This window comes from Trematosphaeria pertusa (assembly GCF_010094035.1).
Source record: "Trematosphaeria pertusa strain CBS 122368 unplaced genomic scaffold BU26scaffold_14, whole genome shotgun sequence".
Lineage (NCBI taxonomy): Eukaryota > Fungi > Ascomycota > Dothideomycetes > Pleosporales > Trematosphaeriaceae > Trematosphaeria > Trematosphaeria pertusa.
In genome coordinates this window covers 920129-939341 of record NW_022987225.1, presented here as the reverse complement: position 1 = coordinate 939341, position 19213 = coordinate 920129, and the positions used below count along the sequence as shown (strand labels likewise).

The 19213-nt window shown below is 53.2% G+C and overlaps 8 protein-coding genes across 8 annotated transcripts; 5 read left to right on the top strand and 3 right to left on the bottom strand.

Moving 5' to 3' along the window:
• Positions 1-565: 565 nt before the first annotated feature.
• On the top strand, positions 566-1295 carry BU26DRAFT_608393 (uncharacterized protein; the record flags this gene model as incomplete). Its single annotated transcript, XM_033835840.1, has 2 exons — positions 566-946; positions 1007-1295. The coding sequence occupies 2 exons, from the start codon at positions 566-568 to the stop codon at positions 1199-1201; spliced, it is 576 nt and encodes a 191-aa protein (XP_033679897.1). The 3' UTR covers positions 1202-1295.
• An 879-nt stretch (positions 1296-2174) lies between these two features.
• BU26DRAFT_491013 (uncharacterized protein) lies at positions 2175-4571 on the bottom strand (the record flags this gene model as incomplete). Its single annotated transcript, XM_033826071.1, has 9 exons — positions 4297-4571; positions 4118-4242; positions 3729-4067; positions 3598-3680; positions 3283-3550; positions 3205-3236; positions 2700-3158; positions 2549-2650; positions 2175-2492 (listed from the first exon to the last, which is right to left on the bottom strand). Exons 1-9 carry the CDS (start codon positions 4530-4532, stop codon positions 2175-2177), a joined length of 1962 nt encoding a protein of 653 aa, XP_033679896.1. The 5' UTR covers positions 4533-4571.
• A 1806-nt stretch (positions 4572-6377) lies between these two features.
• Positions 6378-8069, bottom strand: BU26DRAFT_397021 (P-loop containing nucleoside triphosphate hydrolase protein; the record flags this gene model as incomplete). Its single annotated transcript, XM_033822752.1, has 2 exons — positions 6378-6881; positions 7245-8069. Coding segments are annotated over 2 exons (1329 nt in total), but the record flags the coding sequence as incomplete, so codon positions are not given.
• Positions 8070-8973: 904 nt separating this feature from the next.
• Positions 8974-10999, top strand: BU26DRAFT_522620 (uncharacterized protein). The gene is made up of 2 exons (XM_033829829.1): positions 8974-10633; positions 10894-10999. The coding sequence occupies exon 1, from the start codon at positions 9116-9118 to the stop codon at positions 10586-10588; it is 1473 nt and encodes a 490-aa protein (XP_033679894.1). The 5' UTR covers positions 8974-9115; the 3' UTR covers positions 10589-10633; positions 10894-10999.
• A 585-nt stretch (positions 11000-11584) lies between these two features.
• On the top strand, positions 11585-14982 carry BU26DRAFT_568882 (sodium P-type ATPase-like protein; the record flags this gene model as incomplete). Its single annotated transcript, XM_033833823.1, has 5 exons — positions 11585-11836; positions 11888-12153; positions 12207-12823; positions 12871-14303; positions 14353-14982. 5 exons carry the CDS (start codon positions 11585-11587, stop codon positions 14980-14982), a joined length of 3198 nt encoding a protein of 1065 aa, XP_033679893.1.
• Positions 14983-15107: 125 nt separating this feature from the next.
• BU26DRAFT_88710 (uncharacterized protein) lies at positions 15108-16097 on the bottom strand. Its single transcript, XM_033836443.1, has one exon. It carries the CDS (start codon positions 15957-15959, stop codon positions 15321-15323), a length of 639 nt encoding a protein of 212 aa, XP_033679892.1. The 5' UTR covers positions 15960-16097; the 3' UTR covers positions 15108-15320.
• Positions 15784-17152, top strand: BU26DRAFT_88675 (uncharacterized protein). Its single transcript, XM_033836442.1, has 3 exons — positions 15784-16216; positions 16293-16514; positions 16575-17152. Exons 1-3 carry the CDS (start codon positions 16068-16070, stop codon positions 16966-16968), a joined length of 765 nt encoding a protein of 254 aa, XP_033679891.1. The 5' UTR covers positions 15784-16067; the 3' UTR covers positions 16969-17152.
• A 436-nt stretch (positions 17153-17588) lies between these two features.
• On the top strand, positions 17589-18872 carry BU26DRAFT_533480 (alpha/beta-hydrolase; the record flags this gene model as incomplete). Its single annotated transcript, XM_033831159.1, has 7 exons — positions 17589-17711; positions 17833-17901; positions 17961-18041; positions 18072-18171; positions 18220-18315; positions 18470-18725; positions 18791-18872. 7 exons carry the CDS (start codon positions 17589-17591, stop codon positions 18870-18872), a joined length of 807 nt encoding a protein of 268 aa, XP_033679890.1.
• Positions 18873-19213: the final 341 nt, after the last annotated feature.

Sequence of the window (19213 nt, the reverse complement as noted above, 5' to 3'; positions counted from 1 at the left end):
GGAGCTTTGAGCATTTCAAGCAATAGGAACGAAGATCCAACCATCAAGCTTCGCGTTTAGGTTAACGTCCCCGAGCGTTTTGAGCATCACCTCACCGATACCCGGATCACACGTGAACGTTCGCCGAATTCCATTACTTCATTGCCCTTTGGCCAATAAGGACCGCAACGAAACCGCTGGAGATGGCTGGCATGGGCGACCGAGGCGCGCTCAGGCTGCATGTACTTGCGCAAATGGCCCCCCGTTCAACCCAGCGCGGAGCCCTGCAGTGCCAGTTGGTTGGACAGGAGTTTTGAACCAACAGCTCATTCCCGTCCCGAACTAAGCTGCCGGATTCGCAACAAGGATACCTGCGAATTCGCTCAACCTTTGGATATTGGGATCAACCGGGTTCCCATGAGCCTGGGCGAGAATGACGGAATAACTAGACAAGGCAGTGTAAGCTCTGCGCCCAAGCTTAAATATCAGGCACTTCCTCTTCCCATCCTGCCTCCGCCCATCGCGGTTCGACAAGTCTTTTAGATCGCGACAGTCCAAGAACAATACGAACGCCCTACCACCCAATATGCGCTTCTCAACTCTCGCCCTTACACTTCTCCCCTTGACCTTCGCCCTCCCCACGAAAGAGTCACACCAGGTGTCCGACCTCAAGCGCCGAGCAACCGACCAATCAGCCCAAGTCCTCGAACAGATCACGGCTCTCAATTCTTCAGTAGCCCAGCTCACGACCGCCGTCAACAACTTCGATGGCACATTGCTCGGCCTCCTGCCCCAGTCTCTCGCCGTCATCACTGCAGAGACGAAGCTAGATGCCACGATCTTGAAAACCACCGCCATCACCAAGCAGAGCTCCAGCTTTACCCAGTCCGAGAGCCAAGCTATTCTAGGCGCTTTAGCAGGGACGATTACGCCGATTCAAGACTCCCTAACCGCGTTGAAGAACAAGGTAAGTGCATTTATTCCTTTCGCGTGTCTCCTCCGGGCGATCGGCTGACTGAGGAAACAGTACCCATTGTTCAAGAAGACACTCGAAGCGCCCATTGTGCTGCTCGACTTGAAAGTTCTGAAGGCACATACGGACGACCTCATCGCGGCGCTTGGAGAGAAGTTCGACGCGGACACCGCGGGCTATCTCGGTCTAGGGCAGAGTGTAATCGACCAGGCTTTCGATGATGCGATTGCGGTCTATCAAGGTTCTTAAGGGCAGATCGTTAGCGTGATTGCGACTGGCAGAGTGGCAAACTCACCAGCGCTGCTTGCGGAGAAGTAGAATTTACAGGACACAATCCTTTATGATTAATGACTTTGTAATGCGTACAATAGTATTGCGATATCTCAGACCTATTTTCCTTGATATTCTTGCAGCGTTCTTCAACGGTTTCGAACTAACATGGTGAAAACAGCCTTAATGGTCTTCTAGCGAAACGCCAATTGCATAACCAAAACTAAAGCCTGTACATTAGCGGAAAAGGCCCTTTTGGTCTATGCTTTTGTGGGCGAACGCCGACGACTTTCGCCCTCGTCTACTTCGACGCATAAGCCCACGGCGTCCGCAGGCTCAGCATTTTCCTCCCCTGCGCTCGCAACGGGCGCTATAGCCCGCATCGTTATCGGCGCGGCCTCCGCTCTCGCTCTGCTTTTCTTTCTGATGTACCTCCATTTGCGGAAGCGACGTAATAGTAATCTGACGCGGAGATGGAATAATCCGGCCGAGTTGTACAGTAATGAGATGCATCAGAGTGCGATGAAGGAGATTACTGTCAGAGGAGGTGGTGATGGGAGGGTGCATGCATTTACCGTACCAGTAGAGATGAGTGCAGAGGATAGGAGGGGAGCTGTGGAGTTGGAAGGAGGTGTCAAGTTCGAGGAAGGGGTCTAGAGTTAAGGTTGGCTAGGGTGGTACGCGAGTCGTGCTGATTTGTGATGGCATAACGACTGGAGGAGAGAGGAAATGAGAAAAGGCCGAGTCGGATCCGTTTGGTCACGGCTGAGGAGAGCGGGCTCCATATCATTCGTTTCGGAGTTTCCGTCGGCGTAATGGTCTGATGAAGTAGCATCCGCCTATGGGTGGCGTCTCTTTCTTCTATGTACAGCGCGTTCTTGTCGAGATAGCTTTTCTTATTCATCCACTATTGCAAGTCCTTGTTGGATTCCTTGAAGCAGAAATCTTTCCCTCAGCTCGGCCTACGCCTCCTATTGTGGAACTTGTCTCTCCACATCGAGTGCTCTTTCTCGTCTGCCTCGTCCTGGCCAACGACGACTAATTGCCCATATCTTGCCTTCACTAGCCAAGGTACCGAGAACGTCTCTTTCTGCGGTCTGATCTCAGCATCACCGCTGAAAAGGTTGTCTGCTAGGGAATGGTAACCTAGAAGGAAAAGCACGAGCGGCTCGCATATATCGACGATGAAGCGAACTCGCATAATGGCGGTGAAGTAGACAAGGATCACGACGTTTACCACAAAGACAGCAGCCAGAATGACGAAAAATCCCTGTGCGACGATGTAAGTTTACGATATTGAGTCCTGCAGATTAAAATTGAACATACCTTTTGATATGCATAAATGCCTCCTGACATATATTGCGTGACCTGAACCGAAGAGTTGAAAGTCTGGTACTGTGCTGAACCGACAGATTCGGAAGAGGAGATCTAATGTTTATCAGCAAGACATTGCAATTATACCCACTGGGTTACCAACCCAAGATCCCGCAAAAGGAACCCCTTGAACCAGATCCAGTGCCTTACACAGGGCCAAAGACACCAGGGCTTCGGCTGGAGAAGGAAGTGTCTCATTGAGACGAGGCTCCTGTAGTTGCAAAGATGTGAGAATGCGAGAAACCGATTGATAGATGGCTATGTCTCCCGTGTTCAAAGACATTGCCTCGAGAAGTTCGTAGGCTGCATCAAGCCAGTCTTGTACTATGGTGAATTCCGGAAGTTCTGGAGAAGATGCTTTATAAGCGAGATCTTTGTGTTGCTCGTCGCATAGAACCTCGAGCGTCTGGCCAGTTGTTGATGCATTGTAGCGTGTGGAACAGATGGTTGTGAGTTGCATTTGGAGCGAACATAGGAAGTAATCTGTCCCTATCGTATTGGAATGTCTACCCAGGACATAGGCTTCTGATGTGCCATGGTTGTAGTTCGTATGGTTAAGAACCTAGACTTTTATTAGCGAGGCTCACTTGAGGAAGTAGTTGACTTGCTGTGCCTGAGATAGGCGGAAATTTACGAAAGACTTGTTGCACGTCAGAGAACGTTCTACATATGACAATTACTCTTACCAGGTCGGGCTCTAGTCCAGTTTTGCGAGTCATTATGATCCTTGTCTAACGAAATGTCCCGCCAATCGAAGATCTCATCGAGAACAGTTCTGTTGTTTGTAGATGGGTTACTGTATATACCGTTCCCGGGACGACTTGAATTTGCATTCGGCCATGCCTCGTACACTATTGGGGCGAGCTCCTCGCGGTTCGCGTTCACGCAAAGACTTTGAAGTGCAAGAGCTGGGACGGAGGCATGGATAGAGTACGATCCGGCGTTGCGCAGATCCTGGTAAGAGATTAGCGATGCTTCAACAACCTGTTCGAATGATTTACCGAAGGCTGAAGCAAGCCATTGCGTCTGTCTCGAACAGCACCTGGGACATCGCGGTGGGGGATTGCCAAAGTGACGTTGTTCACTCGAGAGTTGTTAGGGAGTTGCCCTGTTTCCAGTGTGGCATTCTTACCAATCCTTCCCCACTTTGAAGACGCCTCAGATACATCCATATGTTCAATCCAGGCTGGAAAAACAGTGGTGTTCTCATCCAAGTTTCCGATAATAAGCAGTCGTCCATATCCATCTCGGGGCCAGCTTGTCAGACTATCCTCCCTCCACTTGGAAAGATAGTTTTCGAAAGTAGGTAAGCACTGTGAGGTGAGTTGAATAGGTACACACCCCACCGCCGGGGTGTTCTGATCATTTGCGAATGGCAGACACTGAGTTTGCAGGTTCTTGAATTTCGGTGTCTGCACGACGCCGCTGAGTACCTGATGCGACCATGGTGGAACTCTTATTTGGGGCTGGACTGTGAGATGAGTAAGCAAGAAATTTTCGAACTTCGGCTCTTCATCGCACCTAAAGCCCCTGAAGATGTTGTATACAGTAAAGCGTTGAAGGTTGCTAATAGCGACAACAGCCCGAGCATGGTGACTCCTTTCTCACACACTGTCTCCCATTGTGTGAAGAGGGTTCCAGGTTGCCTGTACACATAATCAGGACCATGATGATGAGTCGTTGCAGAATGATGTTTTTACATTACCCATGAACGCATCGCCACACTTGCCAAAGTAACAGACCGCCCATCCATAGCTCGTCGAGTAATGACCTGGCCGAGAAAAGCAAGAAACAGAGTAACGAAGCTGATTTCGATTGTCTTCGCGAGAAGTACGGTCAAGAGCGTCGCGCCTGAGGGCGAGAACGGACCACTCTCAGATATGATGCGTCCATACTTTGGTCCAATGATGGCCACGCAGAGAAACAGGCCCGACATGGCGGTTGAATACACAGACAGCGCAACAAGTGCGATGGTAAGGTAAGTGGGAGATTGTAAACGCAGTCGTCTGAGACTGTTCGTCAAGGGCTCTCTATCATCGCCGACTGATGTGATCTTGTAAGCATCGGAGGGCGCCAAGCGTTGGGGTCATTGCGGCTCTCAGCAGCATACCGTCTTCTTTCGGTGCCCTATCTAGACTTTCGTGGCTATGCCCAAGAAAACCTTCACTTCTTGTCTGCGCGGCCATGATTGAGATGGCTGAGGCAAGAACTGGCTCAGCCTGATTGATCAGACGATATTGCGCTTTCGAAGATATGCAATTGAGTAGGATAATGAAAGAGGCTGTATGATTGTGGTCTGAAGGTTCATCGCGAATGCCGGCTGGATTGGGCTAAGTAGCTAAATAAGCAAGCAACGGAAGGCAACATTCGAGGCGGTGCTATTACATACGCGTCCTGCTTCGCCACGGGGGCCAAATGGAGGTTCCCAGAGAATAAGAATGCCTTTCTCGTCGTCTGAAAGGTCAAGGTTCGCAGCTTGGCAGTAAGACTGGCATCGCCGATTACCTGAAGCTGAGAATCTTCGCCTGCCAATCACAGCACGACGGCTCCACTGACGTCCCATACTGCGAAGCGGGACACAGCCCAAGCCACAATTGTAGTTTTTAGGCAGAAGAGGTCTCTAATGCTTACAAATAGCTGTAGTATAAAGTATACGCAAAACTACAGCGGATATCAACATAAGTAAAGAGATCAAGTTACTTAACGTTGAAGCACCCCTCATGTGTTCTGGCTTGGTGTGTCTCGCTTCGCAGTAGGGGACGTTAATTGAGTAATAACAAGAAATGCTCTCGATAAGAGAGTGAGCAGATCACTCACTTACCAGCAGTGCCTTAGCCGCAGTCCGAATTACTCCGCGTATTCTGACGCCGCACTACAATTTTGTAGCCTCCTAAATTATAAGCGAGCTTGCGCTGCCCTATTTCAGAGCATTTTCCATACGATAGTTGGGCAGTTTACCGTAGTGCAGGAAGTGCTCTTCCAGATCATCAGGGCGCCGTCCCGAGCGAGCACTCGATGTCGCTTCTTCCTCGGAGTCCTGCATCGAAGCCGCATCGTTCTCGCAGTCGCTCGCGGAGGAGCTCATCCTATCCTCCTTGGTTTCTACATAAGGGCTGTCCTCTTTCATAAGCGTATCCTCATGCTCCAGGGTCAAGGTGTCCAGTGGCCGCGGCGAGACTGGGCGGAGGCGACCAGGATCGGAGAACTTGACGGATGCGGAGCTTCGTACTGGAGAGACGGCGTTGTGATGTGCTTCGTCCCATGCTGACTCAACCGAGGAGGAGGATGTTCGCCGCCGCGGTGGAACTATGGAGGGGATGTAGTCTGTTAGTGAGATGTCCGGGAGGAAATCCGCCTCATCGTCGGGGAACAGTGCCTCATCGTCAACATCGAAGAAGACATCGGTCTTGCGATCTTGAGCTGGCTGTGAGATGAAGGGGAAAGTCTCCCAGAACTTCTTGATCTCCGTTTCACGTTTTGCAGAATCCGTTGAAGTCTCCAGCGCAGCTTTGCTTGAGGCGGCCTGGGATGCGGACCCTCCCAGAGCCGGAAAAGACTCTAGAAGGCCTCGTGACGAGTTCGCCATGCCAGCTAAGCCCTCCATGGTAGAGTCCTTCCTTAAAGCCTTGGACTCCTCAAAAGCGAGCCGGTGGGTCTTAGGTTTCGTGACCTTTGCCTTAGAATCATACCTCAGGTCCACCGACGACCAGCCAAAAGTATCCCGCCAAGAGCGGACCTTAGTCTGCTGGCCCACAACTTCCTTCATCTCCTCCTTCTTGGCCTCAAGATAGTCGCTGTGGCTGAGCTTTAGCAGGTCGCGGTCGAACTCATCCGGCACATTGAGATCGCCGTCTTCAGCAGCATCAGCAACGACATCGTTGATGTCGTACGAGAACGCATCTGCCCCAGTCCTAAGCTTGTGCAGGAAATCCGCAAAAGCTTCAACCGCTCGATCAGGCCTCCCACGATGGGAATTGCAGTATTCGGCGAGCTTGGCAGTAGATATCCGGCTGTTCTTGGGGAACTGGTCCCTAAAAGCTTTGGCCAGCCTGTCTACCGCCTCGATAGTGAACTTCCGGACCTCGTCCTGCCCAAAGGTGCGCTTGAAGGTCAGTTCTGCGGTGACTTTGTTGGCGTAGCCGAGTTCGAACACCCTGTCTGCGCGACCGGCGCGATAGAGTGCCGGATCTAGCTTCCGGGGTGCGTTGGTGGTCATGATCAGCAGTCGACCTTCTTTTGCACATACACCGTCAATCACGTTGAGGAGCCCACTCAGCGTTAAGACCTTTGGCGCCTCGGGGGGTTTCACGGCCTTAGTTGCGTTGGCTACCGCCCGGGGAGCGTCCCGCGAATTGAACTCGTTGGCAGCTGTTCGGACCTGCAGCTGGGACCAATACTGTTGTTGCGCTTCTGTGATTGCCATGGTAACTGCGTTCTGGATCTTCTTTCCAATCTCCTCTTCACTTATCGACTTTGAGGAATGCTTAGATTTCCCATCCGTGACCTGCTTAGGCTCATTGCGCGTTACGCCGGCACAGTCGATGTCTTCTAGCAGGACCACGCACGGAATTGGAAGGCCGGCAAAGGCAGTTTCCAGCTCTTTGTCGTCCATGCCGCTGAGCGTGATCGTAACCAGAGGCACATTGACATGCGACGCAATAGCGTTCGAAAGCGAAGTCTTGCCAGTACCTGGAGGCCCGCTGAGCAGATAACCTCGCCGGTAAGGCGTACCTGTCGCCTCGTAGTAGTTCCGCGAGCTCTTGTGGAAGAAGGTTTCGGCGTCTTCGGCGATTTCTGCTCGCAGGGCGGGCTCCAAGTCGATCGTGAATAGCGGCCTTTTCCGTCGTTCGACAATTTCCTTCCCCCTGCCTGCGCGCATTTGCGTAATCTCGAGCTTCTCACTGCCGACTGACTCCCGCTTGCAGTGCTCGATCAGTTCGTGGATGGGCTTGGGACTCCCTCCAAAGCACCGAACGAGCAAGTAATCGGACGATGAAGTTGAAATCCAATGTCCGTCCACTTCATAGCCCTGGTTGGAAGAATCGAATGTCTCCAGGTAGAAGAGCGATTCATTGAACCAGAAGATGCGTCCGGGCTGCCCGGAAACGGGATGGAAATCCTGTCCTTGAGTTAGCATTTCGTGCTGTCCTCGGAGCGTTAGAGACGAAGAGCTAGAGGCTTGAGTCTGTTGAGAAGCAAACTTAATCAGACCCGTGTACACTACGGTGTCCGTTGACTCGACCGTGACAGAGCTAGTGACCGCATCCTTGATGTAATCAAGGATAGATGGGAGGTACTCACGACCAGTGTTATAGAGCGTGTAGCCGTTGACCAGCCACTGGGCGTCAAACCCTGTGCGCTTCTTCATCCTCGCACGGAACTCCTCGAAGAATGCGGACTCGACGTAGGGCTTCAGCCAGCTTTCGTCACCACCATTCAGGATTCCAACGACCCAAGCCTGGAATGTTGCCGGAAGGGACGGATCTGGGCCGTTCCAGGTATTACCTGGTTCATCGGACCATGAATCGTATGAACGGTCGTCGTCGTAGCCTGTATAGTGAGATCTAAAGGAGCCACTGCCTCTACCTCGACCTCCGTATGAATGGTTGTTGTTATAGCCATTGTTGCGAGATCTGAAGGGGGCATTGCCTCTACCCCGACCTCGGTAACCAGACATTGTGTTAATGAAAACGGCTTTTGCTTTTCCTTTTCTCCTTAGAGAGTCGATTGAAGACGATCGAAAGAATCAATGTTGACTTCTTGGATGTTTGATCACTGTGCTGGCGGTGCTTCATATATAGCTGACTGTGATGAAGATTGTTGTGTAGGAACGGTGTGGACTGTCGGTGCCTTCGCCCTCGAAGTTGAATTTTTGTTTATACATTGTGAAATCATGATTATAGGGGCGGGAAGAGACCGATACAAAAGATGGAGGCATGTTTGGGGTGTGCTTTTGTAGAATATACTCGTTGGAATTTGTCTCATTCTGGACAGCATTGGCCGGGTGTGTGAGTCGGGTCTCTGCCAGACTTATTAAGTTAACTGGACGATCTAAGCCATTGATGTCTCACATACGGCGTTTCATACATGGCAAGTGATCAAACCGGCCCCATATGCGGAAAGAATAGTCAGCCTACACGTCGACTTCGTTTTGCGGTTCGTCGCATAAGGTGTGACGGTACGGATAGTTGAACATGTCACCGGCTACGCGGCTCTTAGTGCTGTAAGTGAGGTTAGGGTGCTCATACCCTCCTTTCAGTTCCGGTGACCTCTTTTGAATGCAGTGAATGTACTCAAAATGAATTGTTGCACTACAGCTTGAGTCAGCGCAAACAGATTTTGTGAAAATAGATGCAGCCCCGCCGCATAAGCTCGGGGGGACAACACCTATAAAATCCGCAGCCGCTTCGGCCCTTCAGTTCTCTAAGCATAGCGCGCTCGACACAACCCAGCCTACAGCCCACAACCATATCCGTTCAATCAATCGCTATCGTCGATAAAGAGCAGGCCGTCCCTGAAATGGAGGTTCAATCTCAGAAGCCGACACCAACACTTGAGGGTATGCCGGTCGAGGTCATGTCACTGATCTTAACGAGCGTCAAGTATAAAGCCGATAACGAAGACGACGAGTACGTGCTCGGCAATGGTGACCTATGCAATATTCGCCTCGTTAGCCGTCGAGTCTGTCAGACTTCCGAAGATGCCTTCGCACAACGCTTCTTCATCTCCCGCAAGCATATGCTCTCCCGTACTAGCCTTCAGGCCTTGGTAGACATATCTCGTCACCCCGTCTTTAGCAACTACGTCCGGGAAGTTGCCATTGGACCCGAGCGAGTTAATGCCCCAGTTATTGCCATTTTCGAGACGTTCCTGACAGCGTTTATGGGAGAAGTAGAAACGGAGGCGTGGAAGGCAAAATTTGGCCCGCGCCAGGAGAAACTTATACTGGAGCAGGAGGAATTCGATACCAGCGGGCAGGCACTGGATTTGCTCAAGGTTGCTCTGGAGGGCTTCGAGCACTTGACCAATATCCGGCTTGATTCGTATCCACGTTCAAACAACGATGGCGAATGGACTCGGGCCTGGGGAGCGAAGACGATCCTCGAGCAATTGGGTGAGGGTCAATTCAATCCGCTATCCTGGCCAGACACCTGCTATGCACTCGCAGACGAAGGCGGTTCGGGTCCAAAGCTGCATCGGCATTACGACGTCGTCATCCAGGCCTTGCAGTCCATCAAATGCCGCAAAGTCTGGACTATAGAGGTCAGCCTAGATTCCGTTGACCTATGCGTTGAGAAGGAGCCCTTCGTTATCACGTCTCGCGAATGGCATGCCTGCAAGGATCGTGTGCGTAGCATCCGCCTTGGAGGGACGACCAAGGACGGACCAACTATAATAGGCGCAAACTGGATGGATCGGCTTCTTCGAGGGTGTAAGAATGTGGAGTCGTTGACTTTTACGAATGAGTGCCGGATTGAACCGATCATTCGTCAAGAATGGTGGGCCAATGTCACGAGTCTGACGCTACGGGACTGCCGCGTTCGGAGCTTTGAATTCCGCAACTTCCTTGTCAAGCACTCAGACACTCTCGAGATAATCGTCTGCTCAGGCGTGAGCTTGACGAGGTGGCTCATGTCATCTCAATTTCGCACACAGCCCAGTTCTGTTAAGGAGATTGACCCGTCATGGTTTATCGAGTTCGAAGTCATGAGGTCAATGCCCCGTCTACAGAAGTTGGAGCTTTCCAAGCTCTCGTGGTGGATTGACTACGGGGTTATCCTCCCGAACCACGAAGAGGACGTGGCGAAGCGTGAGGCACAAGGCGGAAGTGACAGGATTATGGCGGAGGGGAGCAACATTGTCGTTCTATTGAACCGCGCGATCCGGGATCGAACTACTGTCGACAAAGCTCCAAAAGTCCGAGTATGGTTTTCAGAAGACAAGGTCCGTAAGGACGGCTGCGGTGTAGCGGAAGCGGATAGCCCTCCATGAGACTAGGGTTGAGGTGTTCGTCGAAGGCGATATGGAATGCGCTCTCTAGTAGCTGTCATCAGTTGAATTTCGAAGAGAGTATGGGCTCGTGCGTGCATGCTTTTGGCTGGCATATTCATGAAACTAAAGGTAGAAATATGGTTGACTTTGAATGAATGGGAATGCGTACACCCGCCTGTGAGCCTGTACGCCTCGTCCGAAGAAAGTAAGACCCATCCCACGTTCGACATGCATAAGTGAGCCTCGAGATATTCATCTCAAACTCTGATCTTGGCATGGCAGTGAGGCAGACTTGATCAGCATACCTTGCACACCTGGGCACAAGCTTCGGCTTCGCCCTGTGCGATGACGAAGAGCACCGGGCCTCTGGGCCTTGCAACGGTGAGATAGATCCGGTGTGGCCAGTCGACGTCCGTGAATTGTGCAATGCGCAGCGCGGTGGACGACGTTGGGTGCCGAGTTCCGATGGCGACGTCTTGGATCGAGGAATGCGGAACGATAAGCGGCGGAGGCGGTGCAGACAGCGCTTGGCTCCTGTGTTAGCGGCTTGGCGCCAAGAGCGGAGACCTGCTGCTGCCATTCCGCGGTCTGATCGTCGCCACGTGCTCAGCCCACTTCACCCCTCCAGTTTCCCTTGTTTACATCCCACCGAAACCCTGCCAGCGCCGTAGAAGAGAAGACTACCATCAGATGAGGCACTCAAGAGGTCCTAGAAGGCATTTCTCCGTTCTGGTGAACATCATGTTTCCTGCTCGACCGTTGTGCTACCCTCACTGGGGGCACAGCTTCTTTATTCACTGGTACGACGGGTGATGCTTCCGGTGCCGATGAGCCAGAAGTTTGCTCAACGCCAAGACGTGGCGATGTCATAGCCTTGGCTGTCGCCATACTGAGTCCTCCCGCTTTCGTGGAGAGCTTTAAAGACCTGAAGGTCTCCTGGTCTCGATTGCTTGTCTTACCCAGCTCTTCTTCACGCCATCAACCCGCCCATTCGCCATGGGGAAGAAGGATCAACCCTCGCTCGAGGGCCATGTATCTGGACAATCCAACAAGCCGCTGTCACGACCTGCTCATGCGCTTCCGCCCACCAAAGTCCTCGACGAATGTCATGGCAATGCCGAGGACGGCCTGTCCACGGCGGAGGCCCAGAAACGCCAAATCGAGTATGGTCCAAATGATATAGGAGAAGGCGAAGGCGTCAAGCCCGGCAAGATTCTGATACGGCAGGTAGCCAATGCAATGACAGTGGTACGTGATTCTGCGCACATGGACCGACGGCGTCAACTAACCTGGGACCAGGTCCTTATCCTTGCCATGGCTGTTAGCTTTGGCATCCAGTCCTGGATTGAGGGCGGTGTAGTTGCCGTCATCATTATGCTGAATATCGTCGTGGGCTTCATGCAGGAATACAACGCCGAGAAGACCATGGACTCCTTGCGATCTCTCAGTTCACCCACAGCTACTACGATTCGAGACGGAAAAACACTGACAATCCCGACCCCGGAAATAGTAGTTGGCGACATGGTCGAAATGAAAACAGGAGACACGATCCCTGCCGACGTTCGGTGAGTGCGGTACATCGGCCAATCACCCTTCAGCTTCACTAATACCCATCCAGACTCATCGAAGCAGTCAATTTCGAGACCGACGAAGCACTTTTGACTGGAGAATCTCTGCCTGTCTTGAAGGACGCCGAAGCCGTATTCGAAGATGATACCGGACCTGGCGACCGTCTCAACGTTGCTTTCAGCTCCTCCACCGTGACCAAGGGCCGCGCACGCGGCATCGTCTTCGCGACCGGAATGTACACGGAGATTGGAAGTATCGCCATGTCCCTCCGAAACAAAGGCTCTCGGAAGCGCCCAGTCAAGCGCAAGCCGGATGGGTCTGCCAAGCCGCATCGGTATCTGCAGGCGTGGACCTTGACCTTCTCAGATCTGGTCGGCAACTTCCTTGGAGTCAACGTGGGCACTCCGCTGCAAAAGAAGCTCTCGCGCCTCGCAGTGCTTCTCCTGGGTGTCGCAGTTGTTTGCGCTATCATCGTCCTCGCTGCCAACAGGTTCGTTAGTGACCAAGAGGTCATCATTTATGCTGTAGCCACTGGCCTTAGTATGATTCCCGCCTCGCTCATCGTGGTATTGACCATTACCATGGCTGCGGGCACCAAGCGAATGGTCGAAAGGAATGTTATCGTTCGTAACCTCAAGTCGCTTGAGGCGTTGGGTGGGGTTACAGGTATGTCACTCTTGGCAACTGCCGCAGACATGCTGACCCCTTTCTAGACATCTGCTCCGATAAGACTGGTACGCTTACGCAGGGAAAGATGGTTGCGAAACGAGCCTGGATTCCCGCTAAAGGCACCTATTCTGTGAGCCCCACGGATTCTCCCTTCAATCCGACCGTTGGTGAGCTCAGCTTTACGCCGAAGCCGCCAAGCCAGATGGATTTCAACCAGGAGGAAAAGGCTTCGCCTTATGACGAGCTGCTGGACAACAACACACCTCTACTAGATTATTTGAAGGTTGCATCTCTGGCCAACTTGGCGCACGTACATGAAGGCCACGAGGGTTGGAATGCGCGAGGAGACCCGACCGAAATTGCCATCCAAGTGTTCGCCTCCCGCTTCGACTGGAACCGACGGACCTACACCCAAGGCGAAAACCCGAAGTGGAAGCAGCTCGCTGAATTTCCATTCGACTCCGATGTCAAGAAGATGTCCGTCATCTTCGAAGAGGCTGGCACATCGCAGAAGCATGTCTTCACCAAAGGCGCCGTGGAAAGAGTGATCTACTCGTGCACCTCGCTCTTCAAGGAAGACACCAACGAGGCCGTCGATATGACCGATGAAATTCGAGAGGACATCCTCAACAACATGGAATCTCTAGCATCGCTTGGGCTCCGCGTCCTCGCGTTTGCCAGCAGGACTTGGGAGGGCAAGATCACCAAAGGAGAAGAAATTGACAGAAGTGAGATTGAAGAGGGTCTTACCTTCCGAGGCCTCGTCGGTCTCTATGACCCGCCCCGACCGGAGAGCGCGGCGTCGGTGCGCAAGTGCCAGAGGGCCGGCATCCAGGTCCACATGCTTACTGGTGATCATCCTGGAACCGCGAGAGCAATTGCGGGTGAAGTCGGTATTCTCCCTTCGAATATGTCTACCCTGCCCAAGGAGGTCACGGATGCGATGGTTATGACGGCATCAGAGTTTGATAAGTTAAGCGATGAGGAGGTCGATAATCTCCCCCTGCTTCCTCTCGTTATCGCACGATGCGCCCCGAACACCAAGGTTCGAATGATTGAGGCGCTGCACCGGAGAAAGGCTTTCGCTGCGATGACTGGTGACGGTGTGAACGACAGTCCCTCCCTCAAGCGCTCCGATGTGGGTATCGGTATGGGCACCGGCTCCGACGTCGCCAAGGACGCAGCCGACATCGTCTTGACGGACGACAACTTCGCATCGATTCTAAACGCTATCGAAGAGGGCCGCCGCATGTTCGACAACATTCAGAAGTTCATTCTCCATCTACTCGCAGAGAATATCGCGCAAGCATGCACATTGCTCATTGGCCTGGTCTTCAAGGACTCTACTGGTATTTCAGTCTTCCCGCTCTCGCCCGTCGAAGTCATGTGGATCATCATGGTGACCTCCGCATTACCGGATATGGGCTTGGGATTCGAAATTGCGTCTCCGGATATCCTCCAGCGACCACCTCAAAGCGTAAGTTTCTCCCCTCTGACTATTAGAAGTTGTTACTGATGTGCTCCAGCTTAAACGCGGCGTCTTCACTATCGAAGTGATGCTCGATATGCTGGTATATGGCCTCTGGATTGCGGCACTGTGCCTCACGTCCTTCTCGCTCGTCATGTACGCCTGGGGCAACGGCGACTTCGGGGTAAACTGCAATGACTCTTACTCCGAGTCCTGCGATACAGTGTTCCGCGCCCGCGCTACCTGCTTTGCATGTCTTACCTGGTTCGCGCTGTTCCTGGCCTGGCAGATGATCGATATGCGACGCTCGTTCTTCCGCATGCAGCCTGGCTCGAAGCGCTACTTCACGCAATGGATCCACGACGTCTGGCGCAACAAGTTCCTCTTCTGGTCGGTTATGGCTGGTTTCGCCACCATCTTCCCGACTCTGTACATCCCAGTTATCAACCACGTCGTATTCAAGCACACGGGCATCAGCTGGGAATGGGGCGTTGTGTTCGTGGCTGCCGTACTGTTCTTCCTAGGCATCGAGACCTGGAAGTGGGCGAAGAGGGTTTACTTCAGGAGGAAGGAGCACAAGAATGGCGGAGTCGCTGCTAGGAAGGGCAGCATTGATATCGAGAAGCATGCCTTTGGAGGGTGGATGGGCAGCAATGGCGCTGCGAGTTCGGATGGGGAGAAGGCATGAGATTGGCTAATGGGGGGGGGGGGTCCCGAAGGCCTTTCAGGCCTATCGACGCCGTGGAGGCGCACGATACAGCAGTGTTCTCTATTAGCGTGGTCCTGGTTGGCATTTCAGATGGAAATGAGATGCTCAAGGCTGCTTTTGCAGCGGAAAACGGTTACGAGCTCGTCAAAAGCTCATGTGACCGACGGCCTCATGACTTATACGGCTGTGCATGGGAGCGTCCAGCTCCCTTCCCTTTCAAATTCCCCAGTTCGATATCCTCTGCATCTAGCGATACTTATGTAATACAGTGCATGAACTCCACACCCAACCCTACCCACTTCCACTCCAGTACAACCCTACTCACACCCATGAAAAACACTCAAACTCCCAAGCGCCAGCAGCATCACGCAAACCACCGCCGCAGCTGACGCGAAACGCTTTGCGCCCTCCATCCATCGTTCGATCACCCTACAATTACCCCCCAGCAAGTCCAGCACCGCAAACCCCGCTCCGCTCTTGGCCGCCAAGCCGCACGCCGCTCGGCCCAACCACCCCAGTGGCTCCACCAACCGCACGCTTTCATCAGCCCAGCCGCTTCGCCAGGCTTGGGCCCGGATATCGGCATCTCGTGACCGTCCACGCGCTTCCAACTGGCTCCGCTTGGTTCCAGACAGGTCCTGCGACATGAGAGGACACGCTGCCGAGCGCAGGCTGCGCAGCGGCTGCGCAGCATGAGACAGTGAAGGAGACGGCCAAGAGGGGGGCATAGGTATGGCTGTGGAGGCTGAGAGCTTGGGGGGTTTGGTACGGGGTCTGGGGTGAAGGGGTGAAGGGGTCATAAGACGGTTGCGGATCTGCGTCTGCGTCTGCGTCTGCGCTCTTCTTTGATTGAGTTCTTGCACTTTACTTGTAACACGAATACAGCTACTGGAATACACATCACGGTTTATTTGCGATCGTCGTCTTACACCAGGACTACAGACTACGTTTACCATACCATACCGTGCCGATCTCCGAGGAGCCTACTACTTACTAGTCGGCCCGAGCAACGACCTACAACCACGATACCCGCGAAATAGGGCGGCGACTGGAAAACGAAAGCGATGCCGACGATACCTGTGTTTTCGCCGACGGATAGCGGACCTATTGCAGCCCGCACTGCAGATGAGGAGCCATATGGGCGCGTAGAGCTTTCGCCAACAGCGCTCGCGTTCTTGATTCCGCTATTCGTCGTATTTATCTTTGGCCCCATGTACGTACTCCTCTTGCCACATGCGAGGTGTTGTTCAGCTGGAGGAGAAGCATTTCGCTGACGGGGTGCTGTATAGTGCATGCGTAGTGGGCATCCGCAGATCAAGGAGAAATGTGCCGCAAACCACGGTACCGTTTGCTGTTCGGCAGATGGCGTGGCGGAGGGAAGAGGCGAGGAGGAGGCTGCAAGGCGTGACGACGGTGTCGAATGTAGCGGACGGGACGCAGGCTGCGTGCGTGGGCGAGGCAACTGAAGGCGAGAAGGCGGCGGAGAGCTTGTCTATACTGGAGAGGGAATGGTAAGGCCATGCATGGAATCCGCAAATGTTCCTGATGAACTTGCTAATCAGAATGCACAGCGCGATATGTCTCTCGCCTTTGCATGCGCCTTCGCCTCCCGAGCCCGCGAAACTAGCCACGGGCACAGCTGAAGTCGGCGAGCCATCGATCGCGCCTTCAATCCTCGAGAAGGGCGAGGGCGCGAACGAAGAGATCCTGAAGCTCAACGTCTGCGGTCACGAATTCCACGCCGAATGCCTCATCTCGTGGTTCATCCGCTGGAAGTACAGCTGCCCCATCTGTCGCGCGGTGTATTATGGCAAGAAACCTGAGGAGAAGAAGGTGACCGCGGGCACCCAAACTGAAAGCGCCGAATCAGGAGGAGGGCCAAGTGAGGGAACTGAGCAGCGGAGACAGGAAGGGGGGAATCCGCGCCGGGTGACATTTGCGATTCCGATTGGGCATTTGCGATGAGGTTGCGGCCGCTGGTATCCTGATGATAGAGAAGGGGAAAGTCGGTCAACAAACCCCTCCCGGATCACGATGAAGGCACAGCCAGACGCTCTACTTGAAGCATCATTCTTGGAGGGAAGATCGCTCGTAGTCCCCTTACTCGGGTTGAAAAAAAGCGCATCACGGTTGTGGACACCTAGGTGCGAAAGCCAATCGTTGCGTCGCCGGAGAACCGCCATACACGCCTGATTCGTCGAACAGTATGCTGTGAGCATCCGGTATCCTCCAGCTATCACCGTCCGCGAGGCATCCGCAATGCAAGCAGCACGATGGAGGGGCCAGCTCAACGGGAAGCGAGTCGAAATTTGCAACATGAAGCTCTAAGGTTATGGTCAGTCGGGGTAAGGGGGTTCTGGCTGCGGAAGCACAGCCTGAGAGGTCGATGGTGCATTGCGTCACATCGATAGAGCTAACGCAGGGACGTTACGTCTCCTCATTCGGAACCTATCCGCCGCTCCGCGTAGGTGCGATTATCGTAATGACGTGCGAGGTCGTCGGATACGAGTCGTCGACGTTGTGTATTTCAAACCTACTTGCGCAATCAATGAAGGATTTGCATACCTTGAGTAAAGAAGTGAGACATGGCGAATATCAGAGCCTTCAACCCCGAGATCCCTCAGGAAGAAGTCGATCGATTGTTCCAGAAGCTGAAAGACACGCGGTCGCCCACGGAGCCAATCGTGCCTGATGCGGGGAAGACTATGGTGAGATATCCTGCTGGCGTTGGGTATTCCTGGACTAACACTCGTAGGCCCTTCATTGGAATGGGCTCATAAGCTGTACAATACTAGTTGAACAGCTATTCCTGGGCCGATACACATCGAGGGGCTCACGGTTCACTTTATCCATGAGAAGGCTCGAGTGCGCACAGAGAAGACGATACCCTTGCGTCTGGTCCATGGCTGGCCTGGAACATTCTTCGAGTCCGTATGAGTGACGATGATGTCCGAAAGTGGCTGACAAAGTCCAAATTTCAAAACGTGATGAAGCCTTTGCTGGAGCCGCGAGACGAGAATGATCCGGTCTTCAATCTTGTGGTACCTTCCCTCCCCGGTTTTTGCTAGTCTCAAGGCCCGCCAAGGGGTTGGACGTTGCAAGATACGGCACGCATATACGATGCGCTCATGAAGCGCCTTGGCTATGATAGCTACGCTGCGCAGGGCGGTGACTGGGGACACTGGGTTGTCCGCGAGCTCGGAACAGGAAGATAAGATGCTTGCAAAGTCGTTCATACAAACATGTGCCCAGGAGCTCCACCAGAAGGCTACAAACTGAGCGAGCGAGAAAAGACCTCCCTGATTGCGCTCAGTAGTTCATGGGAACGCCGCTCAACGAGAGCCATATGGGTTACGCGATCGAGACGCGAACGAGGCCGCAGACCATCATAGTAGGGTTCAACGACAACCCGGTCGGAGTCATGATGTTTGTCGGGGAGAAGTACAACAAGCTCTCAGGCCCTAAGCTCGGAACGGCCGTGCTGGAGAACGAGCAATTCATGAAAACGGCCTCTGCACGACGCTGAGCCTGTACTTCTTCACTTCATCGTCGATCATGACTTCGATGCTCTGCTATTACAACAACGTCCGCCATGAGGTGTACACCGAGTTTAATGCAAGGGAGGAGAACCTGATTATGGTGCCGTTGGGTGTGAGCAGTTTTCCTTTCGACGCGTATCCGGTGTTCAAGGCGGCGCCGGAGACGACAACGACGAACCTGAAGTTCTGTAGAGATAAGAGGAATCGCCTGTTGCCGGAAGGTCGGGGGCTGGCGATGATACAGAGAGAGATTTCGGTGGTCATTTCGCTTGCATGGAGTGTCTGAACGAGATGGTGAGCGACATGCGAGAATTCTTTGGACGGTTTTAAAAGTCCTAGGACCAGACTCCGCAAAGCTGAATATTTCGATACGGTGTGCTCACAATTCGGCAAGCAAGGTCTCTGGTGCCATAGGATGGTATGGAGCACCTCCAGTTCTCCTTGCCCTTCCGCTGAAGTTTGCCGCTTAGCCGCGTTAAGGTGGCAGTGGCCGCATTGAGTGGCACTGTCCGAGAAATCGTGTAGCCCACCAAGACCCGCTGTAAATAGCGATAAAAGGAGAGATGCCCAGAATTGAATGGCCTAGCTCGTTCGTCCCTAGTCTTGTAAGACAGCGTCTTAAGTACAGTTTTCGTGGTTTATCGTTCGTGCACCGATTCTGTCGTACAGGA